General features: G+C 44.7%; 2 protein-coding genes across 5 annotated transcripts in view; one reads left to right on the top strand and one right to left on the bottom strand.

Moving 5' to 3' along the window:
- APBA1 (amyloid beta precursor protein binding family A member 1) overlaps positions 1 to 12,554 on the bottom strand; it is a 97,792-nt gene that overhangs the window by 15,162 nt on the left and 70,076 nt on the right. The window contains exons 13-15 of one of the 3 annotated variants that reach the window (XR_012159080.1): positions 9,908 to 10,029; positions 9,026 to 9,115; positions 6,859 to 7,146 (exon numbers count right to left, since the gene is read on the bottom strand). The exons of 1 other annotated variant lie outside the window; for it this stretch is intronic. The gene's annotated coding sequence lies outside the window, so the exon portion shown is untranslated. Of the gene's footprint in view, positions 1 to 6,858; positions 7,147 to 9,025; positions 9,116 to 9,907; positions 10,030 to 12,554 lie in introns of those variants that run through there. One more of the 3 variants, XR_012159079.1, reaches the window with a different exon arrangement.
- The window catches only part of ENTREP1 (endosomal transmembrane epsin interactor 1), a 44,107-nt gene that overhangs the window by 27,113 nt on the left and 4,440 nt on the right, over positions 1 to 12,554 (top strand). For both annotated transcript variants that reach the window (XM_073345190.1, XM_073345189.1), the window contains 4 exons: positions 971 to 1,100; positions 2,501 to 2,579; positions 7,736 to 7,894; positions 10,679 to 10,968. In XM_073345190.1, the coding sequence (XP_073201291.1) occupies positions 971 to 1,100; positions 2,501 to 2,579; positions 7,736 to 7,894; positions 10,679 to 10,968 (658 nt within the window). The remainder of the gene's footprint in view (positions 1 to 970; positions 1,101 to 2,500; positions 2,580 to 7,735; positions 7,895 to 10,678; positions 10,969 to 12,554) is intronic.

The following is a 12,554-nucleotide window of genomic DNA, read 5'->3' as shown; positions in this document are numbered from 1 at the left end:
ATTCCTTTTTTTTTTTTTTGGTAAGCTATTGTATGTGATATAAAATTATGTTCCCACAATATGGAAATAGAAAATGTGAACAGCAGTTGGAAGTCAGTGAAAGTGAGGGTTTTAGTGGAGATTTCAAAACGCAGTGACTCTCAAAGTCAGTCCTTAGTGCTTTGTGAGGAAACAGCCCTTGAGATGTCAGTCACTAATGTTTGTTTATTCAGATGTTAAATATGGCAGGATAATAGCATGCAATCAAAAGTAACATTTACAACCACAGACTCAGCAGACATAGAAAACAGAGCTCCACTCCCTTATCCTGGATTAGATATCTCTGAGGGAAATGTAGGAGGGAAGGGCAGATAGAGATTTCTGTTGTAATGTTGGGTTACTGGGATCTCCTTTCATCAAAGACTCAACAGTGAGCTAACAGGATTCATCAATCATATCTGCGTCTATTCACTGACTAAAGTGTCAGGGACTAACTTTTCAAAAGTAGACTCTAAGCTTGGTGCCAGTTTCTGTGTGCCTGTATTTAGATAATCTCAGGCATGTGGTCATGAGCACCTCTAAGAGTTGCTGAACTCCCACTGACTTCAGTTAGAATTAAATTCAGATCACAGATATCTAATTTTGGCTGCCCCCATTTTTGGATGCCCAATCTGAGAGCATTATTTTTGAATGTTTATATCCAAAACTCTCATATCTGCATGAACTGGATTCAGTATTAAACTGAGAGGGATTCTCTTGGGGCAGACTCTTCTTTGGCTGTTTCAAAGTCCTTTTGAAGATTCTGGAGAGATGAATCCAAGACATTTGTTTCCCATGGCATTCTGGAGAAAGCTTTTGCTGGTCTCTGCGTTCATGAACTTTTACTGTGAGCCTGCACAGCAGAATCAATGAAATTCTCTAGCTAATCGTATCTTTTTGCAGGTAGAAAGCTGCCTGGAGGAGGAGAATAATACAAAATTATTTTTCCTAGGATGCTTGGATCGGATGTTATTCCATTGCCACATATTTATGGAGCTAGAATTAAAGGAGTTGAAGTGTTCTGTCCTTTGGATCCCCCGCCTCCATATGAAGCTGTGGTGAGCCAGATCAGTCGTGAGCAGGTACAGTCCATGGGATTCTAGCAACCTTTCTTTACTACAGAGATAAGATTGAACTGAGAGCTAGAAGAACTGAATTTGTACATCTAGTAGTTCTCTATTTGAGAATGGCAGGATAGTACTTCTGGGTTACACAATCCTGTATCACTGCAAACATCAGTAGATAAAGTCTACCGGACTCACTTTTGCAGATAGTGGGAAATCCAGCAGAGGCATTTTCCTCATTTGGATTCTTAAGCATTTGTGGGGGGCATTTTTTAAGACCAAGTAAAACTGAATACAACTTTGAAATGGATCATTCCTACACATGAATCCATTAGCCTTTCACATATTTCTCCTCATTGCTGTTAGCATGTTTGATAGTGACAGCAGCTGTTTTCATGTAAAGCAGGGTATGGTGCTCACAGCCCTCCTCCTCATCTTATAATGAAACAAAGTCCACCTTTTCTTGTAGCTCCTTTTTAGGTAAATATAACTCTGCAGCCATTCGGGGCAGTCTTCTGTAATGCGACCACCAGGCTAAGGAAAGGATTTGCCTTGTGGAGGAGTGAATTAAACTAATCTTGGAGTGTTGAGCACTAGTAATTGAATGTGATTGTTCCTGACACTTGTACCATTACTCGTGCAAATAGTGATCAGCAAACAGACCTACTGGCCCTCTGCTTGTACATGCAGAGTTCCGCAGAAACAGTGAAGTCATGGCTGGAGAGGGGCAGAAGTGGAGATGGGAGTTTGAGCTCTGCTGCGTGATCCCACTTCCTCCAGAGCCTTTGGAGACCCTACCACAGTGTTGAAGCACCAGGGGGTTTTTTGCGGGGTGGAGTGGGGAGGAGCTTCTCTCCACAATATTCCCTCTCGCTAATTAGGGGATACCAATGGTTGCCACTGCTTGAAACAGTAGTAACTCAGGTTCCACACCAGCAACCTTCCCGCTAAGGAATTGTATGCACAAGCATGGCAGTATACCAAGAGGGAAGGGGCCTAAAGGACAGCATGGTGGGATAGCTCCTCAGTGGGAACAGGTAGTTTTTTCCCTGGAGATCCATGGGACTGGGAGTCCTCACCCCACAGCCTCACTGCTGGCCTAAATTCTTCCCACATGAAAATGTTTCAAGGAAGCTCTGCAAGGTATAATCTGGTCCTAAAATAGCTGTATAATAATATTGTCTGAACTGGACAATGGATGTCATTTGTAAAAATGTATCAGTCTGGTTGTTGCAGAGAAATACGTACATACAGTACGTGGTTATTTTTATAAAGCGTTGCTGTGCACTGTTAAGCTATAGTGATTTTACTGTGGTAGATGCTGCTGTCTCTACGTGGTAAATGTTTGTAAAGTGCAAAGGGAACTTTTCAAAGGAAAGAGATTAAAATTTTTTACCATTGCTAATTTTGTATGCCAGGGAGGTGCATTCCAAATTCCAGATATGGCAGAAGCTGTCGTTGGCCCACCAGAACCAAACGATACACAAGTCTCTCAAGGTAACTGAGGATGACCTTAGACTGGTAGAACCGTTTTAAGTAATCTAAACTATCTAGCCCAGAGTTTCACACCAAAACTAATTGAACACAGCCACAGCAATATCTTGCTATGTGCTTATTGGTTTGAGGATGGGCACAGATTTACAAGCCTACAGATAAAGAATGGCACATAATAATTAATATTCTTTAAAATGCAGGCCAGTTACCTGTTATCCACACACTAGAGGGTGAGCCAGGATTAGCAATTGAATTAGAAAACAATGTGGTGGAAAAGCATTTTTCTTTTTTATAAATATCTAGCTTCGGTGTTCCCCTGTCTGTGCCATGGCATGGGTGGTGTCCGGATATTGCTGTGGTATGTATAGCCCATTGTGGCTCATTACAGTGCAGTGTCTCTAAACTGGAACTTCCTCTCTGGCTTGGTCTGCACTGGAAAAATGACCCATTGTTGACAATAAGCATTAGCAAGGGATGCAGCTGCACTGGTGCTGAACATGGCTGGACCACCAGTGTAGGCCAGGACAAGCTCTATTCAACACTGTTTTAGAAAACCGTGGTTGAGAGTTGGTCTAAGTAGGTTTTAACCTCGTTTTACTAAACCAACTCTGGATGTGGTTTCTCTTGGTCTAACTTGTAGTTAAACCACATTCAGTACCAGTTCATCTACACCCTTGCTGACATCCATTCAGCAGTGGGAAAATTTTTCCAATGCAGCTCAGCTTTATGGTGTCAACCTCTACGTTGCTTTGTCTCTTTAACCCACCATTATAATGCAGATTATATTTTGTGCAGAAGATGGTTGCACATTCAAGCAGTCTGTGGACCCATCTACATTAGTCACAATAATACCAAGGAACCCATTTGAAACACAGATCCATTGTGTTGCATAGAGGAGACCTGTGTTAAAGCATTGGACGTGAGAATGACTGATGGCAAGTTTAAAAAATATTTCATTAAAAAAAATAACTCCAAAACATCTACCACGTATTATGGGGAGCAGACACATAACATCCCGACAAGAGTTGCTGAGATACCATGGTGCTGAAGCAGTATAAAACTTAGTCCAATAGGTGCTACCCACCCATCTGTCATAAAGAGGTTAAATCAGATGAAAAAGTACTGCCAACTAGCTGCTTTTTGTTTCATTCAGAGATTTATATTTTTAGTGTTCCTCCTGTCATAAACAGGTACTGAAGGGAATAATAAGACTATAATTGACTATAAGATCAGTCTAAACTGTGGTTTTGTCTCCTTGTTTAAATATTCACACCATAGTGGTCTTAAAAGTCACTGGTAGGATGAATGGGAAGCAAAGCAAAAGGCATCTTTATTATTTTTAAGAAGTGTGACTGAGGAAAAAGTAGGATATTGTTTGGAGGGGGGGAATCTAGGTCAAAGTTGAAGCCACACCCACATTGCAAATATGAAAGTTAACTGTTTATGTGTTGGGGAGTGGGGGTGCGAGGAAATAAACCAAGCATTAATAGCTCTTAGTTGGAATCATGAATATTGTAATAAAAGTTCATTGTGAGCAAGTGGTGACCAAAAAAAAAAAAAAAAAGGTTGATTCCCTTAAATCTGTACTTCTGTGTGATTATTTTTCTCAGATTTCCTCATCATCACAGAATCAGAGGACTGGAAGGGACCTCAAGAGGTCTTCTAGTCCAGTCCCCTGCACTCAAGGCAGGACTTAGTATTATCTAGACATAAATGTACCAGTCAGTCTGGAACCCCTGAAAACAAGCACTTAAGCTCTTCTAAGACATGCTGTGTAGCAGTGAGATGAACAGAGAGAAATACAAAAGACTGGTAGTGAATGTATGAGGCTAAATCCTGAGGTACTTACATAGGCAAACTACTATTCCTTCCCAATGGCATGTTGCCTGAGTACAAACTGAGTGAGGATCTTGGTACTTCATTGCATTATGAGCAACCAAGCTCTGAGAACAGAGCACAAGAAGGCTATAGTATAGGTAAGGCCAAGATTATGTCACAGACATTGTGGAATCCGTGACGTTCAGCGACTTTGTGACTCTGGGGGGCCCCACAGCTGACCAGCCTCTGCCAGCAGTGAGGGACCCTGCAGCAGCCCAGCATCTGCGAGTGGCAGGACCCTTCACAACTGACGGGCCGCTGTCGACCCCTGAGCTGCCCAGCCGCCATGGCTGGCCGGGGTCCCCCCTGCGGCAGCTCAGCCGTCGCAGCAGCCAGCCAGCCCCCTGCAGCTCCCAGCCAGTGGCAGCAGAGGGACCCCAGAACTGCTCAGTAGCTGCAGTGCCCCGCCCCCCACCTTTGCAGCTCCCCAGCAGCCGCTGCCACTGGCAGGGGGTCCCTCTGCAGCTGCTCAGCAGCCGTGAACAGCCGATGGCGGCAACAGAGGGGATCCCAGAGCTTCTCAGTGGCCGTGGCCTTCCTCCACCCCGCATGTCCCCAGCCCCCGCAGCTGGCAGGGCTCCCCCACCCCGCAGATGCAAGCAGCTCTTCCCCCTCCCTCCCAATGAAGCTCCCAGCTGCCAGCAGCTGCAGCAGGGGGACCCTGGAGCTGCTCAGTGGCCGGGGGGGGGGGGCTCTGCAGCTCCCCTGCCACCACAGGTGGTGGGGGACTCCCCTCCCTCTGGCAGCTCCCAGCCCTGCAGGGTGGCAGAGGACCCCTCCCAGCCACGGGGCAATGGGGTCCCTGCCACTCCCAGCTACTGCAGGGGGGGACACAGGATGCTGGACCCTCCTCCCTCCCCATTTTGTCAAGGATATTTTTAGTAAAAGTCAGGGACAGGTCATGGCTTCCGTGATTTTATTTTGGTTTGTTTTTTGTTTATTGCCCATGACCCAGCCATGACTTTTACTAAAAATACTCATGCCAAAATCATAGCCTTAAGTATAGGCAATTGGTATACATAACATGAAAGATCATTCTGTGTGTTGCCTGCAATGTCTCCAGAAAAGAAGCTGTAATCAATTTCTTGATATTTCAAATCCACTTTGTAAGACCCACTACATCTGTAGTCACATGGACATGTTCTAATATGCACGGTTCTGTGATTAGTAAAGAGTCTCAGCCATTTAAACCTCAGAATGTCTTTAAGTTCTGATACTACAGGAAACTGAGCCACAGATCAAAGGTATTTAGGCACATAACTCCCATAACTCTGCATAAATACCAGGATCTGTGCCTGCCTGTCTTGGTAAAGAAAGGTGTCAATTCCACTGGCAGGAGCCTGTGCTTTTAGGGTAAAGTTTCTTCTCTTTATTGTTGTGCAGACGGAGGAAGATGTAATAGAATGAGGAGGTTTGCTAGTTTCACGAAAGAATCTGAGTGGAATGATTTTGTGGGATCTCTCAGTTGTCGGAGGAGAACAAATAGACATAATGCTGCATTTACACCTGGCTTACTGTAGCGGCTTCCAGAATAAACCCAGCAGTCAGAAAAGTGGGTGGTACTGGCAGAGAAGAGGGCCTGGTAAAGGCAGCTGGGGCATGCACTAATTCAGTGCATTCCTTTGGCGGTAGTCACCAGCAAGATTGATTTCTCCCTTCCCCTTTCAGCTATGGAGTCCCTGGTGGAAATAGTTACCCACCCCTAGCAGAGCCTCTGAGGGAGGCAGCAGTGAAGCATCACCAGATGGTGCAGCAGAGATCTGTAGGCCAGCTAGTGAGTATTTGGCCCATAGGGCCTGAGACTCCTCCTGAAATAAATGGGAGTTTTCCAATTGATAGCAGCGAGAGCAGGCTCAAGCCCTTTACTGACAGCTGATGACATGTGGCAGTTACCCTTCATCACCATATAATCCTAGAAGCAAGTATACTTCTGCTGTCATCCCCACTTCTAGCTCCTGTAATCTTTTTACCTTGGGAATTTAAAAGGTTGAAACGAAGATTACAGATAACTAGACATCAGAGAGTCACTAGACCAAATTAATCTCTGCTTTTATTTAAAACACATTTCACTGCAGTAACGCTCTTGTAAATTGCAGGATCATTAGTGTACTGTAATACTCAAAGGTTATTGTAACTCCACTGGCTTCAGTTCAGTTACACCAGGGAGGGGCTTGGATCTTTGATCCTACACGATTTCCTGATTCCTTTTCTGTTATAGTTTGTTATTGTGTTGGCTCTTGCTTTTGAGCTGTCCCCCACTCCAACTTTCCAGGTTGATAACTGCTTTTGTGTGCTTCACCTCATTGCTTCCTCTTGTTATCTGGATTTCCTAGGCTGCGATCAAGTACCAGACCAGATGCTCCAGTCAACAAATAAAAACAAACTCCTGGGATATGCTTTTTCAGTGATTTTAATCTCTGTGGCTTTTCTATTAGCAAGACAAAGTGATGAACCACCGTTTCTCAGGTTCTAAAAAAGAGATTTACTCTCGTCCCCCACACAGACAAGAATATGTTGTTTCCTTGCAAGGTACCAATTGCTGACAGAGATGGTTACAAAATGAACATCCAGGAAAAATATCCAGCTGCATCCTCTTTCAAATTCTCTGCAACATAATATATTGCACCACTTGCTGTCACCATCATATGGTCTGTATTATAGTGGCATATGAGTCCATGGAGCAGGGGGCCTGCTGTTTGATTAGAGGGAAAGAAAATGAATGAACAGAAATATTTTCCTGGGCTCTCTGTATCTTAACTAAGGAGAATATGAAACTGGATCTTAAAATATAGCAAACTGGTGTGCAAATGGCTGGCTTAGAAATACAAACCTGTAAACACAAGTATTAGGTTCTCTGGTTTTCCACAATACCACATCAAGTGCCATCATACTCAGGTATAGCCACCGAAATACAGGACTTCAGCTAAGTATTTTATTTCTCTCTCTAAGAAGGTGTGAATCTTGGTATGTTCCTGGTGTGCTGAACCGTTTGTTCTGGTCTAAACTTTCAGTTAAACAATTTGGCAGCAGTTCAGCTGTGCCTATTGGTGAGTTTGACTGGTTGTAAGAAGTGGGTCATTTTTTTGACAAGGCCTATGAGGAAGATTTTTTTAGAGGTGCACAGGCTTCGGAATTTTTTTTTCTTTCAAGCCTTGCAACTTCCATTGAGCTCAATGGCAATCACGAATGTGACCCTTAAGTGCAAGTTTAATCTGTTATTGGCTGGAAGATATTGCATAATTGGTTTATTCTGTGTTGTTTTCCTTCATCTTTACCTGCAGTCAGTGGGGATATTCCTGATTCTTCCAGTAGAGAGAGCCTTTCAACTTCAAATCTGAGCTCAGTGCCTGCAGAACAAAAGCAGGCATGCAAGAGAGCCTTCAACCCTCTGAGGAAGAGATCAAAAAGTGATCCTGTGCTACACGGCTTGCCACCTAGAGGTGATCAATTTTCTATATCAACACTATCATACATTGCACTCAATTTCTTAAGTCTGTGTTTGTCAGACGATGCCAGTGCCTTGAATTTGATATAGCAATCTGGCAGATGTTGAATGTATCATATAGAGGCTTTGGGGAGACCCCCAAGGAAACAAGTGTCTGAGTTAAGAGCAAACATGTACACACCTTTCCAAAGACATGTATTAGCACTTTTAGCTTCTACATCTGGTTGGTTGGGTTGGTTGTTTTTTTTTTTTGGTAGTTATAGCTACTAGTAAAAAAGGAGGAAAAATACTGGGTGGTTTTCCCCTTTCAGTGTATTTATTTTTCACTTAAGTGATATTTGCATCTAATGAGCATGTTCTGTCTTGCACACTTTGTTTCACAGGGATGTCAGCAATTTCTGAGCCACCATCTCCTGCCCACTTACTCTTCCCCACTTTGTAATCTCAGAACCCTTTCATTAACAGCATCTACATTCTCACTGGTCCAAGACCCACGTCTGGATTTCCGCTTAGGAGCAGTAGGCACGTGCCTAGGGGCGCCAGAGCTCTAGGGGTTCCTAAATGTTACAAATGGGTTAAAAGTTTCATTTTTTACAGAAAATATGAAGGTCAGCTGTAGGCGGGGGGGGCGCTGAAGATGCTGTGCCTAGGGGTGTGTAAGGTGTAAATCCAGCCCTGCCCAAACCTAAGGAGACATGTTTCCATGGACATCTGCTACATGACTGGGTGGTCTGGGATATGCTGGCTACAGCTCATTCCCCTCTGCAGTTCTAAAAAAACCCACCAGGGGTTTTGCACCCTAGGCAAAACTTCCACCTTGCGCCCCCCCCCCCCCGACAACCTCCGAAAACTAGTAAACTTAAACAGCCTGTCAGAATGGGTAACAGCTGTTGTCATGTTTCTTTTTTACCTTTAAGGCGTTTCAATTGCCTCTGATGGTGTCCCATTCAAAGTCTTACTGTTGTGTAAAGCTAAACAACTGAGCCTTCCATTGCATCACCAGCCAGGTTAGGCAGGGTGACAAATCCCCCTTGCTCCAAATGGCCATTATCCCCTGGTGATTAATTTCTACTCCAAGTCTATAAAGCAGACTTTTAAGGTAAATACATTATTCCTTCAATATTACCTATGCACACATTTCACAAAGATTCTCACTCTTGACAAGTTACCAGCCTTGTGTAGATGCCTTCCACGTTCCTCTTTGTGGGTAAGTGCCCTGTAAGACATGTGTGGGGTGCAGTGAATTTGTCAGGCCTGTGGTGACAGCTGTTTGTGAAGATCAGGGGGCCCTTTGCCAAGGGGTGCTGATGTCACAGTGAGCTTGGGGTGGCTGACCATATGGGGCAGGTAACACTCACTGGGCTGGGGGGCAGGCGGTGCTGGGATGGGGCAGGGGCAGGTACCTGTCAGTCTCCAGCGCTCGGGCCACACCAGGGCCAGCAGCCTCTGCACCTCAGAGTCTCCCCTGCTTGCCCGGGGGCCACTCCTCCTCTCAGGCTCCCTGGCCGCTGCCGCCACGGCCACCTGGGAGGACGCGGGCGGGGGGCGCCGCCGCGGAGGAGACACAAGGAGCCGGGCACAGCAGCAGTGCAGCCTCTCCTGCCCCATGGTGGGCTACACTCCCTGCTTGCCCCTGCTGCTGCGGAGGCTGCTGCCGCCCTGGGCTCAGGCGGCCCAGCTCCCCGCGAGCGGCACCCACTTCCTGCTGCTTTCGGCCAGCAGGTGCGGGGCCCCAGCCAAGCCCGGCCCCTTGTGTCTCCTCCGCAGCGGCGCCTAGTTCACCTAGTGGTTACACCGGCCCTGATCCCCACTAACTACAGCCTCCCAACTTTCAGTCGGGAATTCCGAATTGCTGGAATTCTACCAGGAGCTGCTGATGCATATTAAAATTCTCACAAAATAAATGATGTGTGGGTTTTAATAATGGCTGCTTGCTTAGGATAATAAAATAAGTGCAATTTCTGTCTGTCTTTAGCAGTGAAGGAACCTGTCACTGTGTCATACTTACCAGTCTATATAGCATTCAGCATATTCTCATCTGATCATCTTCCCCCCCAGGTTCATGTTCTTCTCCTGCATGCGTTTTTTCCATTCCGTCTTTTTTCCTCCTCCCCTTCTTTCACAGTGCTCCTGAAGCAGTGGTTAAATGGCATGAAACAGTCATCTATTACTGGCAGATTAGATATGGTAGAAGCAGGGGATGCTCTGTGCTGCACCTAAAAGCCGCTTTTAAGCACTTAAAAACACGCCATCAAGAGCCCAGTTTGTAATTGTTTCTATACAATGTGGCCTTGAACCATCTGAAAGTGAAATACTCAGTTGCTGCAGAGATGGAAGTCAGCTACCAAACTAACTAGGGAAGTCACTTCCATGTAGTTTGAGCTCCCTTGATGAGAGGTACCGGAGTTCCTCCTGGAATTATCATCCCTGGCATAATGCTTGCATTACAGAGTTGCCTTATTAACCTGTGGGTGCTTTTCTCATAACCGAAACACAGTAGTAGCAATTTTTATTTACACAATATGCCTCAGAATAGATTTTTTTTTTAATCAGAATACAGTGGGAGTGGGGAAAAAATCAGTGGTACTTATGATGCTTATTACCACTGGTGCTAGCATGGCAATAATTAAATTGCACTGGTTACCACGATGTCACATTTATTTGTGCAATGTATCAGTGTTGAATTGCTGTCAGTGCTGACATCTCATTTTGACGTTTTTTCGACTGCTCAGATAAAGTAAAGGGGCTTTGATTATTTTGTTTTTGTTTTTGCCTTCAGGTCCGGTACTAAGCTGTGAAGCTGCAACTCAGACTGAATTAAAACCAAAACTGGCCACTGTCATTTTGAGAAAGGGTTTGAGAGCAAGAGCTTTGAGAGCAAGACCCCGGTCTTTGGTAGACTACAAGTCATACATAGACACTAAGCTGCTTGTGGCAAGGTTCCTAGAGCAGTCCTCCTGCAGCATGACCCCTGACATACACGAACTGGTGGAAAATATCAAATCTGTTTTAAAGTCGGATGAAGAACACATGGAGGAAGCCATCACCAGCGCCAGCTTCCTGGAGCAGGTAGCTTATTATTATTGTTGCGATGAACCGGAGACCTAAATATTTCCTCACTTTGTTAATTGGCTTCTCTAGCATACAAACAAACCACTGGTACAGTTTACAGCTGCACTCTGGATAGTAGCAAGAGTCAGTGTTTGACCTCTAGCAGGGTTTGCTGGTATGTCAGGTTGGTTCTGGGAAAGAATGAGAAGCCAAGCAGTGATGTATCTAAAATACATTTGCAAAACACAGAGCTAACCAAGATTCAGGGAAGGGGAAGTGGAACAAGAAAACATTTTTCAAAATAGTGTGAACACCATGCATACATAAAATTAAGAGGCAGATGAATATTAGCCTCCTCCCCACCCGCAAAAACAGGGCAAAATCCCTTGTGGCAGAAACATGGACTACAAAGTGACATGAGAATATTATACTTCACACAGAAGAAAGGTTGTAGAAGATTATAAAACAGAGTAAATTGAAATTATAATTTATTACCCCATCGCAAAAAACAAACAAAAAAAACCCCATTGTGGTATGTGTCCAGAGCTAATTGAATTTAGTGAAGACATAAAAATGTTAATTACTGCCACCATCTAAGAATATAACTAAAATATCTGTTACCTTCAAGTTTTACAAGTTACTGTAAAATAGCTAAGCCTCTTGGTTTCTCTATAATCAGTTGTTTCTAGTGCGAACTTTCTGCTACACCTTCTTAAAACTCCAGTGCCATTTTTAAAGCCAATGGGCTAATTCAGTCTTGATCACGTTGAGTTTATTTGTATTTTACAACTCGGCTGCAAATCCCATTATGCAAAAATAAGTCTGCATTCTAAAAAGAGGCCCAGACTCATCCTTATTTCCCCAAGTCCTCAACCAGGGCTGGAACTGTCAGCAGCTTTCCAAAATTATTAGTATTTATCTGTATTACCATAGCCCCTACAAGTCTGAGTCATGGCCCAGGACCCCACTGTGCTAGGTGCCGTACAAATGCATAACAAAAAGACAGTCCCTGCCCCGAAGAGCTTACAATCTAAGTGTAAGGCAAGAGCCAACAGGTGGATACCAACAGATAGGGGAGTACAAGGAAACAATGAGCCAATATTGGGCAGTATGGTAAGCAGTGTGTTCTGCACACCAACAACTTTACCACTGTCAAGTTGTTGTTTTTTTTATAACTATCACAGAAAAGGAGAGTTTTAAGGAGGGTTTGGACTCTGCTCCTCAGCCTCTATCACAGGACCAAAACAGCCTCCTAGAGAGGGAGACTTGTAAGCAAACCCCCTTACTTTCCAAAGCAGTCACTGCCCTGCTGTCCCAGTTTTAGATAATATAGGGTAGTTGTCTGCCCCTCTGGTGAACTCCCCAAGGTGGTTTGGCCTGGTTCCGCCCTCCCAGTTACAGCCCTTACAGGGCAGGTATATGTGGCTCTCCTTTCCGAGTTCCAAGGCTGCCAGGAAACAACAAAGACTGTTGCTGAGCATATAGTTCAGACTCACTGATCCACCGCATAGAAGGCTAACTCCCCCCAGCCACTGAGAGAAGAGGGATGCTGCAGGTCTGTGAAACAGAGCCTGTGAGAAACATAATGGGGTAGCTATCAAATC

The sequence above is a fragment of the Lepidochelys kempii genome, chromosome 5 (assembly GCF_965140265.1).
Source record: "Lepidochelys kempii isolate rLepKem1 chromosome 5, rLepKem1.hap2, whole genome shotgun sequence".
Classification (NCBI taxonomy): Eukaryota; Metazoa; Chordata; order Testudines; family Cheloniidae; genus Lepidochelys; species Lepidochelys kempii.
Note: the sequence above shows the minus strand (reverse complement) of the source record. Positions and strands in the feature narration are given on the sequence as shown.